The sequence below is a fragment of the Chiroxiphia lanceolata genome, chromosome 29 (genome assembly GCF_009829145.1).
Source record: "Chiroxiphia lanceolata isolate bChiLan1 chromosome 29, bChiLan1.pri, whole genome shotgun sequence".
NCBI classification, from domain to species: domain Eukaryota; kingdom Metazoa; phylum Chordata; class Aves; order Passeriformes; family Pipridae; genus Chiroxiphia; species Chiroxiphia lanceolata.
The window spans coordinates 130379-151918 of NC_045665.1; the positions used below are offsets into that span (position 1 = coordinate 130379).

General features: G+C 60.2%; 5 protein-coding genes across 8 annotated transcripts; 2 read left to right on the top strand and 3 right to left on the bottom strand.

Moving 5' to 3' along the window:
* Positions 1 to 317: 317 nt before the first annotated feature.
* Positions 318 to 1891, bottom strand: SNAPIN (SNAP associated protein). Its single transcript, XM_032712956.1, has 5 exons — positions 1790 to 1891; positions 1346 to 1575; positions 840 to 886; positions 625 to 743; positions 318 to 539 (listed from the first exon to the last, which is right to left on the bottom strand). The coding sequence occupies exons 2-5, from the start codon at positions 1450 to 1452 to the stop codon at positions 450 to 452; spliced, it is 363 nt and encodes a 120-aa protein (XP_032568847.1). The 5' UTR covers positions 1453 to 1575; positions 1790 to 1891; the 3' UTR covers positions 318 to 449.
* Positions 1892 to 2891: 1000 nt separating this feature from the next.
* CHTOP (chromatin target of PRMT1) lies at positions 2892 to 8203 on the bottom strand. 3 transcript variants are annotated; one of them, XM_032712954.1, is made up of 6 exons: positions 8083 to 8203; positions 6728 to 6803; positions 5287 to 5437; positions 3900 to 4080; positions 3674 to 3811; positions 2892 to 3230 (listed from the first exon to the last, which is right to left on the bottom strand). In XM_032712954.1, the coding sequence occupies exons 2-6, from the start codon at positions 6790 to 6792 to the stop codon at positions 3028 to 3030; spliced, it is 738 nt and encodes a 245-aa protein (XP_032568845.1). In that variant the 5' UTR covers positions 6793 to 6803; positions 8083 to 8203; the 3' UTR covers positions 2892 to 3027. The 3 variants fall into 3 exon arrangements, with proteins under 3 accessions (XP_032568845.1, XP_032568844.1, XP_032568846.1); XM_032712953.1 differs by having other exon boundaries at positions 3900 to 4083; XM_032712955.1 differs by lacking the exons at positions 2892 to 3230; positions 3674 to 3811; positions 3900 to 4080 and adding an exon at positions 4090 to 4345.
* A 1033-nt stretch (positions 8204 to 9236) lies between these two features.
* Positions 9237 to 12375, bottom strand: S100A1 (S100 calcium binding protein A1). Its single transcript, XM_032712965.1, has 3 exons — positions 12310 to 12375; positions 9596 to 9744; positions 9237 to 9514 (listed from the first exon to the last, which is right to left on the bottom strand). Exons 2-3 carry the CDS (start codon positions 9734 to 9736, stop codon positions 9371 to 9373), a joined length of 285 nt encoding a protein of 94 aa, XP_032568856.1. The 5' UTR covers positions 9737 to 9744; positions 12310 to 12375; the 3' UTR covers positions 9237 to 9370.
* Positions 12376 to 14602: 2227 nt separating this feature from the next.
* Positions 14603 to 15838, top strand: S100A13 (S100 calcium binding protein A13). Of its 2 annotated transcripts, none has more exons than XM_032712963.1 (3): positions 14603 to 14802; positions 15325 to 15490; positions 15651 to 15838. In XM_032712963.1, the coding sequence occupies exons 2-3, from the start codon at positions 15338 to 15340 to the stop codon at positions 15783 to 15785; spliced, it is 288 nt and encodes a 95-aa protein (XP_032568854.1). In that variant the 5' UTR covers positions 14603 to 14802; positions 15325 to 15337; the 3' UTR covers positions 15786 to 15838. The 2 variants fall into 2 exon arrangements, with proteins under 2 accessions (XP_032568854.1, XP_032568855.1); XM_032712964.1 differs by having other exon boundaries at positions 14625 to 14802; positions 15206 to 15490.
* A 1042-nt stretch (positions 15839 to 16880) lies between these two features.
* On the top strand, positions 16881 to 18511 carry S100A14 (S100 calcium binding protein A14). The gene is made up of 3 exons (XM_032712962.1): positions 16881 to 16930; positions 18146 to 18292; positions 18388 to 18511. The coding sequence occupies exons 1-3, from the start codon at positions 16898 to 16900 to the stop codon at positions 18505 to 18507; spliced, it is 300 nt and encodes a 99-aa protein (XP_032568853.1). The 5' UTR covers positions 16881 to 16897; the 3' UTR covers positions 18508 to 18511.
* Positions 18512 to 21540: the final 3029 nt, after the last annotated feature.

The window sequence follows — 21540 nt, forward strand, 5'->3', positions numbered from 1 at the left end:
GTCAGGGACACACAGGATGGATGGGAATGACACTGGTGGGGTGGCAGGAGAAGGTTCCAGAAGTTGAAAGGACCCACCTGGGGGTGCCTGAACCCCAAATCCCACCTGAGGACACCTAAATCCTACCTGGGGCTGCCCAAACCCCAAATCCCAGCTGGCGACACGCAAACCCTACCTGGGGGTGCCCTCACTTCACCATGGGCTTCCCAAACCCCCCTGGGGCTGCCCAACGCCCCCCTGCTTGTGCCCAGACCCCCCCTGGCAACCCCTGCTTTCCCCACTGTCCCCAAGGCCCCTCAGGGACGTGGCACCATCATGGACTCCGGCGTCACTTTTATTCCAGCGCCCCCAAATCTCGGGGAGGGTCCCTGCTCCCCGTGTGGCAGGTGAGGAGGGACACCCCCCTGAATTCCCAAGGCTGTGATCCCGGGGACCTGCTCCCCTGGCTCTCACTTGCCCTGGTAGCCCCCAGCCTCCAGCATTGCCCTCCTCCGCACGGTCTCCTTGGCCACGCTGTGGTTCAGCCTCCGTAGCCGCTCCTGGGCAGAAAACCCCCCCTCTGTGAGTGCCCGGGGGGGGGCTCTGGGACACCCCACAACCCCTCTTTGCCCCCCAGAGCCCCACCTGGGCGTTCTGCAGGATGTTGTTGACCAGCACCACCCGGCGCCGGGCATTGAGCAGCTTCTTCACGTAGGGGTCGAGGTCAAGGGCCACCTTCTGGTCCTCGTTGATGCGGCAAAGCTCTGAGAAGGGGGCACAGAGCCAGTGAACCCCCTGTGCCCCCCAAACCTGGGGGTAAGGGGTGGCAGAGGTGACCCTCACCCCTGTTTTTGACTCACCTGTGGCCAGGCTGTCGATGTGCTCCCGCAGCTCCACCTGGCTCTCCCTGCAAGGGGACAGGGAAAAACATTGGACCCCACCCCAAAGGCCCCCCAGTATGGGATCTGTGCCCTCAGCACCCTCCAGCCGAAAAGTCACCCCCCCAGGGGACCTGGACTCCCCTGAGATACCACATTCTCCCCAGTACTGTCCATCCCTGGTGCCCCCAAAGCCCTTCATCCCCTCAAAATCCTTCAACCCCAGCCCAAAACTGCTCCCCACGTGCCCCCAAACCTCTTTACTGCCTCAAACTGCCCCTCCAGTGCTCCCAAAGCCTTTCAGACCCCCAAAGGTAGTCCCAGCCATCTACCTCCCTCAGGTGCCCCCCTCAAACTCTTCACCTCCCTCGGGTGCTCCTAAAGCCCTTCACAGCCCCAAAACTGCCCCTCTCAGCCCTACCTCCCCCTCAGCCCTCGCGCTCCCCCCGCCGCTCCCGGCCCGCCCTACTCGGTCCGTGTGGTCGTACCTGACGCTGTGGACGTGACGGTCGAGCTGTCTCACGGCGGGGCGCAGGAATTGCAGCAGCCCCTCAGCAAAGAGCTCCCGGGCCGCGGGACCGCTCCCCACCGCCATCTTGGCCCCTCGCGCGCCGCGGGGGCTGCTGGGAAACCGAGTCCGCTCGGGCGGGAAAGGCCGCGGGGGCTGATGGGCAATGTAGTCCCGAGTGGGGACAGAGGAGGCTCAGCTCAGGAACATCTAGAGGCACAACCGCACCGCTGACAGACAGGCCACCAATCCCAACCCCGTCCATTACAGAACGGTTAAAACAACACGGTTGGGGTCCTTTCACCTTGTTTTTTTGGCTTTTTTTCCTCCACTTTTTTAGGGCTTTCCCTCGTTCCCTCAGCCCTTTCCCTCAGCCTCTTCCTTCCCTCAGCCCCTTCCTATTCCTCAGCCCTCTCCTGCCTACCCTCAGCCCCCTCAATCCCGTTTCCGGCATTTGCCCGCTCCCCTCAGTACCAAAAGCAGCGGCCGGAGAGCGTGAGACGCCGCCGCGCCGCAGCCAATGGCAGCCACCGTAACAACCGTCCCACGCCTCGCCAGCCAATAGCGGCTGCGTTTACACTGCCTGAGCACACAGGGGCCCAGCCCCCGGCGCCGCTGGGTCCCGGCGCCCGCCCGGCCCCGATCCCACCGGGAATGCCGCCGGACCCCGGCCCCGATCCCAACCCGATGGAGCCGGTTGGTTCCTGGGGCTGCGACCGCATTCCCTCCGCTGCCTTCTGCCCCTATAGAGTAATTCCATGGCAGAGGAGGAGGAGAAAAATCCCATTTTCTGGGAAAAAACCCCAAACCCTAAACATGGCTTTGGGAATTATTTTTCTCCTTTGTTATAACCAAACAGAAATGTAAGATTCCAATAGGACCAGAATAGGTCACAGAAGGGGTGAAATTCAAACCTGGAAGGGAATCACAAACCCTTCACCAAGCCATGGGGTTCAATTGTTTTTTGGGGAAAAATGACAGATTTTGGAGTCTGTGCTGTAAGAGATAGTTCTGATGCTCCACTTCGCTGTCCCAGCTGGAATTTTATGTCCCTGCCTCCCATTCCTTTAAACAAGCACTTGAACCACAGAAACACGGAAACCAAAGGAACTTTAAACCTCAAAAAAATCCACTAAAAGAAGGGAATTTTCCACCTGCTCCAACCTACGGGAACTTCTGGTGTGGAACAAGAGGATTTGAGCATCTTGAAGGAAAACAAAGCTAAACTTGGGCTCTTGGCCCTGCTGGGTGGTTGGGGTTGGCTTCAGGTGGGTTCAACTGAACTCTACAGGAGTGAATCTGGTGATCCAAAAATACAACCGAGCCATCCCAAAAACCCAACAAGAGCATCCCAGAACACAACAAAAATATCCCCAAATCCAACAGAAACACCCCAAACTCCAACCACGGAGCTCCAGAGGCACACCAAGGCCTGACCCCCATCCCACAGACGTGTCACTAGTGGTGGATCCATCCCACTTTCCTCAGGGGGGAAAAAAAAAACACTGAAAAAGATCCCCCCCAAAAAACAATCCCAAAAAAAGTTTAATACAACAGAGAGAGTATCAAAACATCGAAGAACACACTAAGTCTGAATTCTCCATGGGGAATGGAGAAGGGCTCTCCCAGCACGGCACAACCTCCGCGGGCAGTCCTGGCCCCTCAGTCGGCGGCCTCGGGATCTGTCTGTGCCATGTAGGCGTCCAGCTCTGCGTCCAGGTGTCCCTTGGTCTTGGACATGTAGGCGTCCAGCTGGTTGTCCAGCTGCTCCTTGGTCAGGGCCGGCCGTGCGGAGCCTCTGCCGCGGCCTCGGCCTCTCCCGCGGCCCCCGAAGCCGCCCCGGCCCCGGCTGGACATGCCTCGACCTGGCAGGGATGGAAAACCAGTCACACCTTCCAGCCAAGGAAATCTCAGCTCCCGATTCCCTACCCCAGGTGCCCAGAGAGATGTTGGAGCCATGGATACACATCCAGCTCGCTCCACAGTCCCTCTGTATTTGTCAGCCCAAGAGCCACCGCTCAAAGCTGCTGAAGAATCGGGAGCTTCCCGAGAATTCCTCAGTCCCAGCCCGACCATAACACCTGGCTGCCCCCAGCCCTCCTCCAACAACTGGCTCCAGGTTTTCCTCTCCCACCCAATTCACCCCCCTTCTCAATTTTATTGTTAAAAACCACCAGCTCTTGGATAAATGAGCTTTTCAAATTCCAGACTTGGAATTTCAGAGGCTGGAGGTTCCATGCCCCGACCTTGAGCAGGAGAAGGGACTGCAGCTGAACTCCCGTTATCCCTGAGGTCTGGGCACACTCACCTCTGCCTCCGAGCCCCCCTCGGCCCATGGCCCCTCGGCCCAGGCCGCCTCTTCCCGGCCCTCCGCGGCCCCTGAGCCCTCCTCTCCGCAGCCCCATCCGGGGGGCGATCCCCCTCCCGCCGCGGAGCAGCCCCTGACCTGTGATGGAACAGCCAAAAAAAACGGGATTTCAGGCTGAGGAACAGCCAGGGGGACGTCAGGGCTGCGGGCAGGGGGTGGCACCCACCTCGGAGCGCGGCAGCCCCTCGGATCATGGCCCGGGCGCCGCGGCCCCGCAGGGCCCCCCGTGGAATTCCACGCTGGCCCAGGGCCAGGCCCCGGCCCCCCAGGGCCCCCCGGGCCAGCGCTCCCGCCGGCCGGCCCAGCCGAGCCTGGATGTTGCTCTTCCCGAGACGCTGCTTCAAGCTCTTCTGGAAGAGAGGATCGGGAAGGGAAAGAGCGGAAGTCATGCAGCAATCTGGGATTGGGGACACGACATGAGATGTGGGATAGCACTCCTAAAACGCAGGGCTATGCCTGGAAGCCAGGCCTGCATTCCCAAAACAATCAGCAACTCCTCCGTTTTCCTCGCAGCAGAGGGAGGGTGGAGCTGGGGTGGGGTTTTAAGGGCTGGAGGTGGGACTGTGAGGTGAAGCACTCGGCAGCTCCCGAACCCTGGGATGAGACATTTCTCTGGAAAAATAGAGAGGAGACGTCAACAGCCAGCACTGAACACCCCCACGGCAACAGCAACCACCAGGAGGTGACAAATTACTTATCTGAGGTAAAAAGCGGGATTTTCTGCAAGTCCCTCAAGGTGTCTTGTTTTTAGGATCATGGAATATCCCAAATGGGAAAGGACTCACAAGGATTGAGTCCAACTCCTGGCCCTGCACAGACACCCCAACAATCCCATCGTGTCCCTCGAGCGTTGTCCAAACGCTCCTGGAGCTCTGGCAGCCTTGGGGCTGTGCCCACTGCCCTGGGGAGCCTGTTCAGTGCCCAACCAACTACCCTCTGGGAGAAAAACCTTTTCCTAAAATCCAGCCTAACCCTCCCCTGGCACAGCTCCAGCTGTTCCCTCAGGTCCTGTCCCTGCTCACACGGAGCAGAGATCGGAGCTGCCGCCTCCTGAGGTCTCCCATCAGTCTCGTCTCCTCCAGCTGAACAAGCCTCGGTTGCTCCTCGTGCAGCCCCTCCAGACCCTTCCCCATCCTTGTGTCCCTCCTTTTGGACCTCCAAGAGCCTTTTTACAGAATCTCAGAATCCCTGAGGTTGGAAAAGCCCTCCCAGCCCATAGAGTCCCCCCTGTGCCCCATCCCCACCTTGTCCCCCAGCCCAGAGCACTCAGTGCCACATCCAGTCCTTCCTTGGACCCCTCCAGGGCTGGGGACTCCCCCACCTCCCTGGGCAGCCCCTGCCAAGGCCTGAACACCCTTTCCATGGGGAAATTCCTCCTCATGGCCAACCTGACCCTCCTGTTGGGAGCTGAGAGAAGATCCTCCCTGAGCCTCCTTTTCTCCAGTGATCCCTCACAGGACTCACCCTCCAGCCCCTTCCCTTCTTGAGACTCTTCATCTCTGAGGAGCTTATTTTCCACATCCCTCCAAGCCCAAAATCCAGCTTTTCCTCACCTGTTTGAGCTTCAGAGCGGCCTGGACAGACGGTCTGTTCTCCATCTGCTGGGCCAGGCGTCTGTTTCTGGCGCTGGCCAGCTGCTGCTGCTGCATGGTGGCCCGAATATTCACCGGCATCGGCTGTTTGTTCTTCAGCATGTTAGTGAAGCTTCAAGGTCGAATAAAACGGGGTTTAATTAAAGCTTAAAACACACAATTACTGGCATTTCACGGTGCTCGAGTGGGTCTCCAGCTCCCATGAACCTTATGCAAAGAGTGGTACTTTTATGGGATTACGGATTCCTCGCTTGCCACGAGGACTGGAAAAGGCAGGAATGAGGTGGAAGTTCAGTCAGGATGAGAAAGCCGGAGGTTTAGTGGGTTTAGAGGTGGCAGAAGGGGTGACAACCAGCAGGAAGCAGGGATGGCCATGACAGGTGGGAGAAACCGGACAGCAAAAGCCAAATTAACCCCCCAAAATCTGGGAAAAGCTTAAAAACTCCAGGCCAGGAGGCAGGTTAGAAGGACACTGTGCCCTGAAATGCCTGGTGTGCTCTGGCGCTGCGGGAACCACGTTGGAAATGATCACTTTAAAGCCTTTTCCAACATTAAACAATGCCATGATTCTACAAAATTCCACCACCCAAAGCACCTCCTAATTTCCACCCAACTGTTTTCCTGAAATGAGGCCACTTGAGAATTTGTTTGGTGCTTTTAGTGCTTAATTTAAGAGCAAGCACGCAGTGAGATGGTAAATAAAGCCCCTGAACAGCATCCTGGGAGCTGAAGAGTGGAATAAATCCCCTAAAAACGAGGAATATGGGCTGATGTGCCAGTAAGCTCAGCCTACAGCTCCCTGCAGCGCTGCTGGAGCAAGAACTGCCCCAAAACTTCTCAATCGTAAGAGAATTAACCCCAAAGTGCTCAGCAGGGCAGCAAGACACCCGTTAGTTGTCACAGAGGAGCCACACGTGGAAAACCAGCGGAATGACCCACGGGAAGAGCGGGAGGACAGAGGAGAGATGGAGGTGAAGCGAAGCATTTGCCTCTTACAAGGCCCAAAGAGCCTTTGGGCTGGTTCCAGGGGCCACCACCGGCCTCTTACAGGGCTCACCCGGGCAGGTGGGACCCTCGGGCGCGGCGGCCGGGCCAAAATACCAATGTCAAAAACATGTGGGAGAGACAGGGAGGGTGCGTGAGGTTGGTCTCTGCTCTTACAACACATCCCACCACATTTCCGTGGCACGCGAACATTAAACCACGGAGCAATCCCTCCGCAACCGGGCCCTTTTAACCCGCTGTGCCACCGGACCTGGAGGCGAAGGCAGGTGTGGAGGCACCTGCTCGCTCGACGAGGTTAAAAGAGGGCGGGACCCACGGTGGGCTTGGATTTGGGCAGTGAGAATTAAGTATAAAAACATGGTTTCTTAGGAGCTGAAGGTGCCGTTGGCTTCCTCACCGCTCGTTCAGAGACATCTTGGTGGTGCTCTTTAGCACGACCTTCGGTGCTGACTGTGCAGCCATCTTCAGAGAATCTGCAAAACAGGGCCAAAAGGGAGAATTTACACCTTTATTCTACATTTCTACTGTTAAATATTAAATAATCCCTCCATTTTTGCCCCTTGAGTGGAGAAAAAACCAACCTGCCCCACTCCTATGAGTAATATATTCACTTATTTTTAGTGTTTTCTAGCCCTCTGCCAAAATTTTTAGGTTCTGATTGTGATGATTTTAGGATGACTGTGTGATTTTTTTAATGTTTTGTAGCCCCCCTGCCAGTTTTAATAAATCAAGGAGTTACTTTAACTCATCCTTACCAAAAATTTATCTTTCTGTAGTGAATATTTTGCCAATATTAAGAATATTAATACAAAAATCCAGCAGCAAGATGGCAATCAAGTGGCACCTTCAGAGAAAAATTTGCCAAACAAAGCCAAAAATATCAAAATTATACGATTATATGCTTATATGGTTAAACGTTAAAAAATTCTCCATTCTGGGTGGAGAGAACTGAGAGGCAGGTTATGGGTATTAAAATAAAAGATTCTTAGTATTTTCTAGCCCTAACAAATCAGGGAGTTACTTTATTTCACCCTTACTAAAAAGGTGTCTTATAGTGAATATTTTCCTATTATTTGGGGTAATAATACAAAAATCCAGCAGTAAATGGCAACCAAATGCCTCTAGCACAGTAACACCTCCACATTTCCCACGTTTTTAGCATCAGCAAGAGGCAAATCCCAATTTTAAGGGCACAGGGCGTAAAATCGGGAATAAAAATCCAAGATTATGCTACACAAGCATCATATCCTTTAAAAATACCGACGTTCCACCTGACTCAGGGCAGGGATTTAAATCCCCCCCCAGTGCTGGATGCTACGAAAACGTGCTGAGCTCCAACCCCCGAGCTCTGCAGATCGATTTATTAATTTATTTTTATAATTAGCACCAAATTTAACGGGTGGGTGACCGGGCCGCGCTCACCCTACAACACCCTCAAAACCTCGCTTTTTGGAGAGGATTTACAGCCAGAAATCGAGCCAACCCGCAGCCTCGATCCTGTTTTTATTTACTTTTAATAATTTTAGTGGGCTTTTAAAAATATAAAGTGGGGTTTTAAGCGTTTTTTTTTCCTGAGTGACCGTCGCGGGGGTATCCCCGCTCCGCCCCCGTCAGCCCCGAGAACAGCTCCGGGTACGGAGCCGGGGGAAGAAAGACCCCCCCCAGAATCGTGAGGAGACCCTTCGGAGCTCTAAGGAGGCCCTGAGGTCTGTCCCGTCCCCTTCCCCCCCCGCAGCCGGGGCAGTCTCTCACCGAAGCAGACGGTCGCCAGGTCTCCGGTGGCTCCGGCGGGCGGGCGGGTGTTGGCGGGGCCGGTGTGAGGCAGGCGCGGGGCCGGGGCCGGGGCCGGAGCCGGGGCTGGCGCTGAGCTCCGCCCGCTCCCGCCGCCGCCGCCGCCACCGCTTCTCCCTCAGCCGCCCGCGACAAAATGGCGGCGGCGCTGCTCCCGCCCCCCCGAAATGGCGGCCGCGCGCCCGGCCACGCCCAACGCGCTCGCGAGCCACGCAAGGAGAGCGCTGATTGGTGTTCCCCCGGGGAGAGGGGGCGGGGCATATGAGGGGGGGAAACTATGGTATCCGTTTGGCGTCATATTGACGTGATGACGTCACGTGAATCGGGTGTCGTCATGGAATCCTGGGAGCAGGGAATCATGGGATTGTGGAATGGTGGAGTCATACAATCATGGAATCGCGGAATTCTGTGGAATCACGGAATTGCAGTAGCATCATCACAGAATCAAAGAATTGGGGATTAATGGAACCATGGAATCACAGAATCATAAAATTATGTAATCCTGGAATCATACAGAATCATAGAATCATGGAATATCCTGAGTTGGAAGGGACTCAAAGGATTGTCCGGTTCAGCTCCTGGCTCCCCCCAAAAACCCCACCAAAACCCCATCAAAATCCCACCAAAATTTCAGCCCTGGAATGTTGCCCAGGTGCTCCTTGACCCCTGGGGACTCCATTCCCATTCCCCTCTGAGGGCAGACCCTTTCCCAATCCCACCCCAGCCCTGCTGTGCCGGGATTCCTGGCAGATGATGGCGCTGGCGGCCCTGGCGGGGCCATTGGCTCCCAGCCCATCCCACTGGGATCCCAACCGGTTCCTCCAGCCTCACGGGTGCGGTCCTGGAGACTCTGGAGGCTCTGACAGCGAGTCCTGACCTGTCACCCCCCAAATCCCAGTGTCCCTGTGTCCCACATCCCAACACTGCCCGGGATCACCCGCTCCCTGGGGCGATCTAGGATGGATTTCAGGCTCCCTGGATGGATCAGGGTGGAGCCAGGGATGTCTGCAGGCACTTGGGGTGACCCTGGGTGGCTTGGGAGAGGGAAATTCCCTGGAATCCCTGGAGGCTCTTGGAGGGGGACGCTGGGAATGAAGGAGCTACCAACACACCCGGGCTGGGTTGGTGCCTTTATTGTGGAGCTGAATCCCGTCGGGATCCCCTGGGAATGCTGGGGAGTGGAGAGGGGGTGGCAGGGGAGGCTCTGGATTTTGGGAATGCCGTGTGTGCGGGGTGGGAGCACAGTGGGTCAGGCATTCTCCCAGAAGAAGGTGTTGCAGGCCACAGTCAGGGCGGCCACCAGGACCACGAACTCCTGGAAATCCACCTCCCCGTCGCCGTTCTCATCCAGGTCCTGCATGATCTTCTCCACGGCCCCCGTGTCCTTCTGGGTCTGGTGGGGGGGGCACAGGGTGAGCCCAGGGGGAAAGAGGGGAAGGGGAGACCCCCCAGTGCTGGAACTGGTCCCAGTTACCTCCAGGAAACATCCCAGCTCGCTCTGCAGCAGCTCCTTGAGCTCCTTCTTGCTCAGCTTGTATTTGTCCCCCTCCTTCCCAGAGTAGTGGTGGAAGACGTTGATGAGGGTCTCCATGGCCCCTTCCAGCTGTGACGCCATGGATCTGGCTGTGGGAACACCCCCCCCCGTCATGGGCGGCACCCACCAGTCCCCTTTCAATGACACCCCCCCAAATGTCTCCCACCCCCTGCCCCGTTCCCTTCCTGGCAGCGTTTCCTGGTCCCGCTGGGCAGGGGTCGACACTGAGGATCTGGGGGTCCCCGGGCATCCTGGTGCCCCTCAGGGTAGGGTGGGGGGCTCGTCCGAGGGGAAAAGACCCCATGCACTTGCCCCACTTTCAGTGTGCCCACCCTGTTTCCCCTCCCATTCCCGGCAGCATCACATTAGTCCGGCTCCCGTCCCTCGTCGCTGTGCAGGGATCAACACTGTGGATCTGGGGGTCCCAGGGCATCCTGGGCATTCCCAGGGTTGGGTGGGGGGCTCCAGGGTGCCGAAATGACACCCCCTCCACCTCCCCCCTCACAGGGCAGCCTCCAAACGTCACCCACCCCCTGCCCTGTCCTGGTCCCTCTGCTCACTCTGTGCTGGGTAGGGACTGACACCGCAAATCTGGGGGTCCCACAGCACCCTGGTGCTCCCCAGGGCTGGGTGGGGGGCTCCTCCGAGGGGGAGGGACCCCATCCACCAGCCCCCCTTCCAATGACACCTCGGTCCCTGTCCTGTCCCCTTCCCGGCAGCATCACGTTTTTCCCGTCCCTTGGTGCCGGGCAGGGATCGACCCACGGGATGTGGGGGTCCCTGGGCTGGGTGGGGGCTTCCTCTGGGATGGGGGGATCCCTCCCCATACCCCTCACAGGCCACCTGTGCTCACCTGAGCTCCCCGTGCTGCGAGTGCTCCCAGACGGGCCGCCGGGGACGCTAAATAAGCTCCAAGCCCCCTCCCTCCGGGAGGATCTGATACCGGGGCTGGACAGCCCGGCTGGCACCACCGGCCACCCCCGCGGGGGCCGGGACCTGGGGGGCTGGACCCCCGGGATGGCACCAGGACGGCACCGGGAAGCACTTCCAGCCCCACTGGAGCTTGTGGGGTTCTGGCGGGAAAGGATGGGGTGGGCACAGCGTCACTTTGAGGGGCTCAGTGCCCTCCTCATGTGTCCGTCACCACCCCCAGGGATGAGTCTGGACCCCTGGAATGGCACTGGGATGGCTCTGGAAAGTACTTCCAGCCCCACCGGAGCTTGGGGGGGTTCTGGCAGGAAGGGATGGGGGTGGGCACAGTGTCACTTTGGAGGGCTCAATGCATCCCCCATAGATGAGCCTGGACCCCTGGGATGCTGGGGAAGTGTGGGGTGGGCACTGGTTCGCTGTTAGTGTCAGTCCCACCCTAGGCCCATGTCCCTCATGTCTCTGGTGTCCCTGTTGTCCTTTGCGTCACCACGGACCCCTTGTGTCCCGAGCGCCCGGGGTCTGACCCCGCGGGGTCCCCCTGGCATCCCCCATCTGTCAGCGGTGCCGTTGGTGCCAGGGCCGTGCCCAGCCCTTGTCCCAGGGCTGGAAAGGGATCCGGTGTCCTGGGCCCTGACACGGGAGCCGGCGGGGCCGGGGGGAGCCGAGGGGGCTATCGGGTGACTCCAGCACGTCCCCCGGGGCCCCCCGAGGCTGAAAGGCCTCTTGTCACTCTCAAAAGGCCCCACAATTCCAGCCCGGACGTTGCTCCAGCAACGCCTCGGCCAAGAAACCAGATTCCCGAGCCGGCCCTGGAAATGCTGATAATCTGGGCTCCCGTTACGGCCCCGGATCCGCACAGGCTGGACCCCCACGGCCTGCCTGGCTCTGGTGGCCCCATGGGAGCTCAGCCTCTAAAATCATCATCCCCCCGCTTGGAGACCCCCCCCACAGGGATTGGGACCCCCCACAGGGGGTGGGATCTCCCTCCAAGGATTGAGACCCCTCACAGGGATTGGGATCTCCCTCCAAGGGTTGGGACCCCCCCAGAGAGGGGCTGCCGGGAGCTGCTTTTCGCAAGAGCCGGGTGGTGCCAGGCTCTTTATCCCAAATTCCAGCCCTAATTTGGGGCTAATTATATCCTGCTCCCTCCTTTCCATCTCCTGCACTTCCTGTCCCTGCGATTGGGAAATGCCCAGGTCGGTCCCCACTCAGGGACCCCAAAACCACAGTGAGATCACCTGACACCACTGTGTCAGGGAGAGGGGGGACTGGAGGGTTTGGGGTCACATGCAGGGTCCTGGGGGTCCCCTGTCCTGTTCCTGGGGAAGGTGAGGGGGGTGTGAACGGGGTTCCTGGGTGGAGTTGGGGGTCCCGGATGGAAGTGGGGGTCCCAGATGGAAGCAGGCAGTTCTGGATGAAAGTAGGGGTCCCAGATGAAGTGGGAAGTCCTGGATGGAAATGGGGGTCCTGGATGGAAATTGGGTGTCCAAGACAGGGGTGAGGGTCCCAGATGAAAGTGGGGGTCTCAGATGGAATTGTGAGTCCCAGATGGAAGTGGGGGTCCCAGTGGAATGGAGGTCCCAAAAGGAAGCTCAGGAGCTGCTTCCCAGCAGGACACAGCTCCCATTTTTGCTGTGGGGTAGGAAGGGGGGCCTGGAGTTTTGGGAGAGGTCAAATCCAGAGCCTGGGAATGGGGGGAACGGGAAGGAACCGGTGGCACTCACTCAGTGTGGCCCTGTCCCCCCGATCCGGCTGCTCCTTCCGGGAAAGCCCAGCTCTGGGACTGCCCAGCTGGGGAACAGCTGCCTGTGACGGGGCCAGGAATCCCCCAAAAATAACCTGGCCCTGGTCCCTGCACCGGGCACGGGGACATGGCTGGGCTGTGGGACCAGAGGGCTCCCATGAAGCCCAAACCCTCCCGGAGAGCAGGATTTGGGACCAGCTGGGGGAGCCCCAGCACTGCCGGGGGGGCATCACTGGGGTTTTGGGGGGTCCCGTGGTCGCTGCGGTGAGGGTAGATCACGCCCGGCTGGCACATTCCCAGGACAAGCTCCTTCCAAAGCAGGAGCAGTGAGGCTGTGCCAGGAACAGCCTCCTGGAACAGGTTCCAGCTGCTGCGAGTCCCTCAGCTCCCTCCAGCCCAGCTAAACCAGTCACTCCAGTTACCTGGGACGGGCCCATCTTGTCTCTCTGTCCCAGCACTGGGACAGGGAAGAGGTTTTTCCATCCCTGCGCTTTGGAATGGCAGGAGCTGCTGCGGCTGCACTGGGGGCACTGGGATGGCACTGGGACGGCACTGGGATGGCACTGGGATGGCACTGGGCACCCGGTTTTGCCCCACAGTCCCCTCCAGTGGAGCTGGGGGGGCCCATGGTGGGCACAGTGGCCGTCCCTGGTTGGGGTCCCCAACCCTGGGAGGTTGTGGACAACCCAAGGACAGGACATGGAGGTGACACCAACCCCTGGGAGGCACGTGGTCACTTTGTCACATGGAGTCCTGTGGTCCTATATGGCCCTGGTCCCTATATGGCCCCTGTCCCCATATGGTCCCAGTTCCTATATGGTCAATGTCCCTGTATGGCCCCAGTCCCTATATGGTCCCTGCCCTTATATGGCCCCTATCCCTATACGGTCCTTGTCCCTGTCCCCATATGGCCCATGTCCCCACGTGACCCAGTCCTTATATGGTCTCAGTCCCTATATGGCCCCTGTCCCTATACACCCCCAGTCCCTGTATGGTCCCCTCCCAGCCGTGTTGGGGGTCCCCTGGCAGGGTCACCTCTCCCTGCCCATGGGGACAGCCCCAAACTGGGATCCCAGCCTTGACTGGAAGGTGCCTTTTCCCCGGCTCCTGCAGCTCCTGCTGCTCCCTCACCCCCAACCTGGCACCCCAAAATTCCAGGGGTGGCGAGTCATGGGCCCACCTGGCTCCAGGGCCGGTGATTCACCCCAAACCCGGCCCGGTCGGTGCCGCTTCTGACTCATCCCGGCGTTTCCCAATGGCCCATCCCGGGCCCTGACGTGGGGCCGGAGGAAGTGCCGTCCCTGTCCCTGTCCCCCCGTCATCCCGGGACCAGGGCCGGGCCGGATGGGGCTGCAGGAAACCAATTCCTGCTCTGTGAGCTGGTGTGATGGGTGTGGGGTGGGGAGCAGGTGCCATCAGAGCCTCCCCATCCCATGGAGAGGTGGAGTGAGTGTGTCAGGGCTCAGCAGAAACCGGGCAGGGGACAGGGGTGTTGTGCCAGGGACATCCCTGCCCTGGGTTTCCAAAACACCACTGGGTTTCTGGGACCCCAAAACTCCCTGCGCTGTCCTGGGGGGCTGCTTGTCCCACCCTCGCTCTGTGTGGGACACAGGGATGGGGTGGGTGACAATTAGGGACATCGGGGCCGGGCCCGGGACTTTGTCTGGGGTCATGCCCGGGGTCCCCATGGGAATGTTGGGGCTGCTCCCTCTCCCAGGTGGAAATGTGCCAGGGCTGCCATGTTATAAATACACACTGATTAGAGGGGAGCGCTCGGATCCCAACTCCCTAATTAATTTGGATTAATTAATTTTTACAGAGCCCACTATTAATAGGGATGATGTCAGTGGGAGCTGACTCACAACTCTCACTCTGGCTCGGTGGCACTGCTGGATTTGGGCTGGGATGAGCCAGAGCAGGATGGGAACAGGGAATTTGGGCATCATCCATGCTGGGATGGACTGGGGGTGAGACCTGCCCTGCACCCCTGGGAAGGGGCTCAAAGCTTGGACTGGGTGATCCTCAAAAGTTGGATTTGATGACCTTCAAAGGTTAGACTTGATGATCTTGGGGATCTTTTCCAGCCTAAATGATTCCGTGAAATCGGGTGATGTTCGAGCCCTGTGGTATCCTCTGTGCCCTCGTGTCCCTCCCCTCAGCCCCTGGTCCCATCCTGCTCCCCTGGACCTTCCCGAGGCTGCCGGGGCCGCGGGAAGTTCAGCCTGGCGGGGCCGAGGGCCGAGTTTGGTCCGGTGCCCACGTCGGGAGGGAGCAGAGGAGGAGGAGGAGAACGTCAGGCGGTGTCTGCGCGTCCGTCCGGCCGCACCAGGAAACCCAACACCGCGGAGGGGGGGACAAAGGCTGCGCTGTCCCCTCCTGTGGCGTGGCTATAAAACCTCCCGAAACCTCCCCAACCCCCCCGACACCTCCCAGGGGCCACGACCCGCCCGCAGCTCTCTCACCACAGCGAGGGGTAAGTGGGGAGTCGCTGCTGCAGCGCTGACCCCACCCCGGCCACGGCAGCGCCGCCGGGGACCCCTGACACGCCCCCAGCCCCTTCCCATGCCCCCATTGTGGCCCCACTGTGGCACTGGGGACCCCTGACACACCCCCAGCCCCTTCCCATGTCCCCCCATCCCTTCCCATGTCCCCCCATCCCCTTCCCACATTCCCCTGTCCCCTTCCCATGTCCCCCCATCCCTTTTCCATGTCCCCCCATCCCTTCCCACGTTCCCCATCCCTTTCCATGTCCACCATCCCAACTCCTGTGCCAGGTGGCAGCTAAGTCATCCCTCAGACCTGCTCCCCCTCCCTGTGGTCCCGCCTGAAGCTTTTGGTCCCCTGGGAGCAGCTCCCGGCCCCGGGACCCTCCTCAGCCCTGCAGGTCTGGGACCCCTCAGAGCCGCTTCACCCTGGGCTGGGGGAGGGCAGAGGGTCTCCCTGGGACACCCCTCAGGGTGCAATCCCCTCCTGGATCCTGTCCCTGTGCCCCCAGCGTGTGCGGGGCCATGGCCACGGGCGAGCTGACCGAGCTGGAATTGGCCATCGAGAAGATCATCGACATCTTCATCACCTGTGCGGGCAAGGAGGGCAGGAAGGGCACCCTGAGCACCAGCGAGTTCAAGGAGCTGGTCCAGTTCCATCTGCCCAACCTGATGAAGGTGAGGTGGGGAGCACCCTGAGGGGGTGGCTGGATCCCCGTGGAATCTCCCAGAGCTGTGGGGCTGCTCGGGATCCCCTGGGATTTGTGCTCAGGAGCCCCCCCATCCCCGCCCCGCTCACCGTGGGTTGGGATGTGGCTGATCTCGTGTCCCCACACAGGACGTGCCCTCTCTGGAGGAGAAGATGAGCGAGCTGGACGTGAACAACGACGAGGAGCTGAGATTTGGGGAGTTCTGGCGGCTCATCGGGGAGTTGGCCAAGACCATGAGGAGAGAGAAAATGGGGAAGAAGTGACGGGGCCATGGGAGACTCAGCTGACGTGGAGCAAATAAAAGAGGTTTCCCTGAGCCTGAGCAGTGCTGTTGTTCTTAGGGGATCCAAACTGGGATCCCACATCCCCTCCCCTGCCCGTGGCCATGCTGGGGACGGGCCCAGCCCAGGGTGGTGGGTTTGGGGACTCTGTGATGGATGGGGGTGTTTCCAAATTGCCCCTGTGGTGGTCTGGCTTTTGGGGTGCCACCTCACACCCCACAAACACCTTCCTGCCACGCTGTGGGGTGGGTGGGAGGCAGAGATGTGGCTGGGACCGGGGTGGGGCTGAGGAGCAGCTCTGGCAGTGATGCCACAGTGGCCACTGTGGCCACGGTGCCACCACCTCCACAGCATCAATGGCCAGCCTCTCTGGGGTCTTGGGTGGCACAGGGGGACACATCCACTTGCACAGCTTGTTCCTGGCTCGGGAATGTCCCCATTCCCAATGTTCAGCTCCCAAATCCCAGTGGTGCTGGGACATGGTGAAATCCACCAGCACAGCACATCCCTGGCTTGGGAATGTCCCCATTCCTGCTGTCCAGCTCCCAAACCCCCCGCAGGGACACGGTGAGACCCCATCACGAGGTGACCCATCCCGTGACCCTCCCAAGCCGGGGGTGCCCGGTGGCCGTTCCCACGCGGCGCTGCCGTGCCGGGCTGGCTGGGGGAGCCCTGGATGTGGCCGGGAAAGGAGGCGTTTCCCGGCCCCACGCTGGCCCCGGGCCAGGCTCCGAAATGAGCACCGGGAGCTCCCACTCACACCTCCCGCGGTATAAAACGCCGGTGCAGCACAGCCCGGCACACCCGCCCAGCCCGCGGAGCAGGTAAGTGGCCCCTCGTGGGCCGGGGGTCTGCGCTCGGGGTCTCCCCCGCGCTCCCACGCTCGGCTCTGCCGCGACTTGCCGGGACGCCGCTGCCGCCGGGACGTGTCCTGGCAGCTCACCTTCCTCCGGGATGACGAGGAGTCCTGGGAGATCCCTGAGAGCCGAGAGCTGAGCTTGGCTTTCCCCCTCCGACAGCTCCCCCGGACCCCATCGCAGAGGAGAGACCCCCCCGGTGCCACCGAGGACCCCCCGGACGCCGCGAGGAGCAGGATGGGCCAGTGCAACTGCCGCAAGAAGCGCAAGGTCCTCGAGCGACGCCGGGACCCCCGGCGGGGTGTGGGGTGACCCCACATGTCCCCGCCCCGGGGGCACAGCCCTGATTCTGCCCCATCCCGGAGCCAGAGTGTGGTGGAGGAGCTGGGGGCTGTTTCGGGGTTTGGACTCGCTGTCCCGGGCAGGGGGACCTGGTGCTGCGGGTTTGGAGCCGCTCGGGAGCTCAGGGAAGCAGGCAGCCTTTTCCAGCTGCCGGGGACCCACCTTTGGGAGCCTCTGCAAGGATGGAGAGGAGCAGGAAGGCTCCTGTTTTCCTCGGCTTTTAACCGGGAGGTGTCCACCCTGCACCCCTGTGCACCTGTGGAGGATTTAGGGCGCCGGGATGAGGCTCTGGAGGTTGCCAGGTCCTTCCTAATGGGCATCGTCCGATGCGGTTTTGAGGGAAAACCGCAGATTTGAGTGAATCAGCATCGGCTCCCTCTGAACTCAGTGGCTGGAGAGCTGGGCACGGGGGTTGTGCCAGTCTGTGCCTCCCACCCTGCTGGGAACAGGGTCTGCTGGGGTGGGACAGGGGCTCTGGGAGCTGCCAAACCCCATCCCAGGCGTCGTCCCGGGCACTGACTCATCGTGCCATTGCCACTTGTGCCGAGGAGAGGAAGAACCAGTCAGGACGGCGCGGCCCCCGCGCTGGGGGTGTAGCTGAGACGCCAGGGTGGCTGAGCCTCGGGGGGCCCGGGCAAGGAGGGGGCCAGGAAAGGAGATTTGGGGGGTGACAGGCCTGCAGGGAGGGGTGGCGTGTCGAGGTGGCAGCTGGAGGGGGTCTTGCAGCCGGGCAGGGCCGGTGTGGGGCAGTGGAACATCTGTGTGGAGGGGTGGAACATGTCCGTGGAGAGGTAGAATATCTGTATGGAGAGGTGGAATATCTGTGTGGAGTGGTCTTGTGACTGTATGGGGGTCTCAGGTGTGGACAGTGGGCCCTGACATCTCTAGGGGGGGTCTCACACCTGTATGAGGGGTCTCACATCTGGACAGTGAGGTCTCACATCTGTATGGGGGGGTCTTACACCCATGCAGGGAGGTCTGGTGTTGATAAGGAGCTTTATCCCATCACTGGGGACTCCTCAGGGAGTGTCCCACATACTGAGGGCTTGTCCTGTGCACCCTGGGGTGTCCCATCCCTCTGGGGAGGGGTCCCATCCCTCCAGGTCACTGTGCCCCCAGTGCTCACCCCCTGTGCCCCCCCAGGACTGCCAGGAGCTCACGGACGTGGAACGGGCCATCGAGACCGTCATCAGCCAGTTCCACTGCTACGCAGTGAAGGGGCAGAAGGAGTACCTGACCCCCAACGAGATGCAGGAGCTGGTGGTGCAGAAGCTGCCCCACCTGGGCAAGGTGAGGGCAGAGCCCTGGGCTGGGCAGGAGGGGCTGGGGGGGCCACAGGACCTCACAGCCCCCTCACTCCGATGTTTTCTCTGCCCCCCCTGCAGTGTGTGGGACCACTGGAAGAGAAGATCGAGTGCATGGGAGACCCCAACGAGGCCAAGTTGGAGTTTGGAGAGTACTGGGACATGATGGGGGACGCAGCCAAGGGCTGCAGGAGGAAGTAGGAGCTGGTGGGGGACGGGAAGGTGCCCGAGGCCTCAGGCTCTGCACCGAGGAGCGCGAGGGGCAGCGGGGCCCGGTGGGATGAGCCTGGGTAAAAACAACGTTGCTCCTGCCAGGGCTCGTCCCCTCCCGCCGGGGTGGAGGGATCCCCCTCCTCAGCCCCATCCCTGCCCTGTCCTGGCTCTCCTTCCCATCAGGAAACCCCCTTCCCATCCCCAGCTCTGTGCCACGGCGGGAGGGAGGTGGCAATGGGGGTTCCTGACCTGGCTCCGGAGCCTTTCTCCGTCCTTTTGCTCCAGCGCTTTCATCTCTGGGGTTGTCCCACCTCCAGCCCTGGAAACTCTCCGGTTGCAGGACCCCCAGCCCTGGAGGAGCATCACAGAGAGAGGGAGTTGGCTCCTTTCCCCCCAAAACACCCTTGGAAGTGCGGGCTCATCCCCCCAGCCTCGTGCCCTGGCACCTGAGGGCACCTCCGGGGGCATCCCGGGCTCTGCTGTGGCCGTGGGTGGGTGCACGTGGCCTGGGTGTATTCCCTCCTGTCCCCTGGTGCAGGGACCAGGGTTCTGGGGCTATCCCGGGATGTGCTGTCCTCCTGGTGCTCCCCATCTCCAGGGATTGTGGCTCCCGGGCTCGGGGCTGGGGTGGGGGCGGGTTGGTCTCGGCTTGTGCCACTTGCAACCATTTTTGTATAAATTAATAAAGGAAAACACCGGAAAAAAAAAAAAGCCAAACAAACGACTTTGTTTGTCCCTGGTGGGGGAGGGAAAGTGGGGGGAAAAGGGGGGAGAGGGGGCTGCAGGGTCGTGGTGCTGAGGGTCATTCTGGATTGGGAAGAGCACAGGGGTGCAAAGGGGGCTGTGGGTGTGCAAGGGACCCCAGAGGTGTGCAAGGGTTGCTGTGGGTGTGTGGGACCCCACGGGTATGTGGGGACACGGGCGAGTGTGTGACCCTGTGGGTGTGTCAGGACACTGCAGGGGTGCACAGGGCTTCCACATTCCCAGTTCCTGGGGTGGTGGTGCCTGGTGGTCCCAGCTGTGGGGTCTCCACAAGCAGAGCGAGGGTCATGCTCTGGACAGGCACCTCAAGGGCTTTGGGAGCTCGGAAGAGATCCCGAAATTCCAGGCTTGGAAAGAGCTGAGAGCTGTGAGCCAGCAAGATCCCACCTGTGCTGGGAGAACATGGGATTTGGGGCTAATTACAGCAAATTGGGAAAGAGTAAATGGCACAAAGCTGTGGCTCCCTGGGATGGGGCAATTAGTGAATGCAGAGTGAAGAAATGGGCTGAAGAACCCAGTTATCCCACCTTCCCTCCGCCACCGGGCCATTCCCACTGAGCTCCACGTCCTGGAGGAGCAATAGGGACCCCTAAAAGGGGTGTCCCAAAGAGGGACAGGCTGTGGGCACCTCAGCAGCACTTTGTGAGGGAAGAAACCAGAGGTGAGCAAACCAAAACTGATCCAAACCCCAGCGAAAGGTGATAAAAGGTGGCGCTGGGCAGGTCCTGCCGGGCCGGCGGCGGCTCCGGCACCGCGGCTCGGCCACAGGGCCACCCTCTGTCTCCTCTCGGCCTGGGGTGGATTTCACAACGGGAATGACTATTTATTGTTCCTGCCTTGGAAATAAATGCATGGAAATTAAGCAGAAAGGTGTGGCGTGCATTTAATTAGAGACAGGAAATGTGTCAAATGGTCGGGGTGGTGTGGGGGGGAAAGGGGAGCCTGGGCTCCCGGATCCTCTTCCCGGCACCTGTCTGGGAATGTGCCGTGGGAGTGGGGACTTCTGGGTTGCTGAGTTTGTCCCTGGTGTGACGGTGTGCTGTCAGGAGGACAATTCCTGCGCCGTGAGCCATCCCTGATGAGTATCTGGAAAGTTCTTGGAGGTGGTGGGAGCAGCTCAGTCCACACCGGGGCAGTTGATGCCCCTCAGTGAGGACACAGCACCGGGCAACTCGCCAAAGACCCCCAAATCCAGGGCTCTGCAAAGGCTCCCTTAGTGCAGAGCCTGTCCAGGAGACACCAAATACCTCCCGGCCCTTCAGGCCTGGAGCTGATGGGGACCAGGGGGGACTCCGACCTCACCAGTTGGTGGGAAGTGTTTTGTGATGGGCCGGGATGGTACGTGGCTGCTCCGAGCACACGCACACGCCCTGGATGCCTTGTAAAAATAAGGGCCTGGATGTGGTTGTGACATCTGCCAGCAGAGGAGAGTAATGAAAGCCCATGATTCAGGGGTGAGCTGTTTGCCTGCAGGGTCCGGGAGGGATTCCCACCCTCCCGGGGTGTTGCATCAACGAACGACACCGGAGCATCTCGGCCCAGAACAGGTTTTTGCTTCCTCCCAACCGAGATTAGGAAGGAGCCACGGGGAGAGCTGGGATGACACGTTTTTTCCGGGATGGGAGTTCCAGAGGTCCTGGGAGCAGGTGGCTCCTGCCTGTAATAAATCACCTGCTTTGCATCCCGAAATCTGCCCTTCCCGATAACGCCCGTATCTGATCTCGGCATCGAATCTGGGAGACACCAGAGGTGCAATTTGCTGACACAATTAATTATGGATGGGACTTTACAAGTCCAGCTCCCAGCTGGGAAGAGCCTTGTCCATCCCAGTGCATCCAGACATGGCCAAGAGCTGGGCATGGCCCTGCCTGGAGCTGGTGCTTGTGCTCCCAGGGCCCCCAGACCCATGTCAGCCCCTTTCACCCACGAGAACAAGTGGTTTTGGTTCAAAAAAAATGATGTTCCCTGCCTTGCCAGGCAGATCCTGGTGCCAGGGGTGGTTTGGAGCTGGGGGGTTGGTGGGATGAGCTGTGAGATGGAGGAGCCAGGCTTTTGGCTGATGCATGGCTGGATGGGTCTGCAAACCCTGGGATCAGGCTGGAATTCTGTGCCTGATCAACCACCACGCCGTCCATCCAGTGGGGTCTTTTGGGGTGGTCCCCAAACACCTCCCCAGCCACGAACACACAGAGCAGCCCCTGGGAAGGAGCTGGAGCCTCCGCGGGTCCCAGCTCGCACCAACCCGTCCCGGTGTTGCAA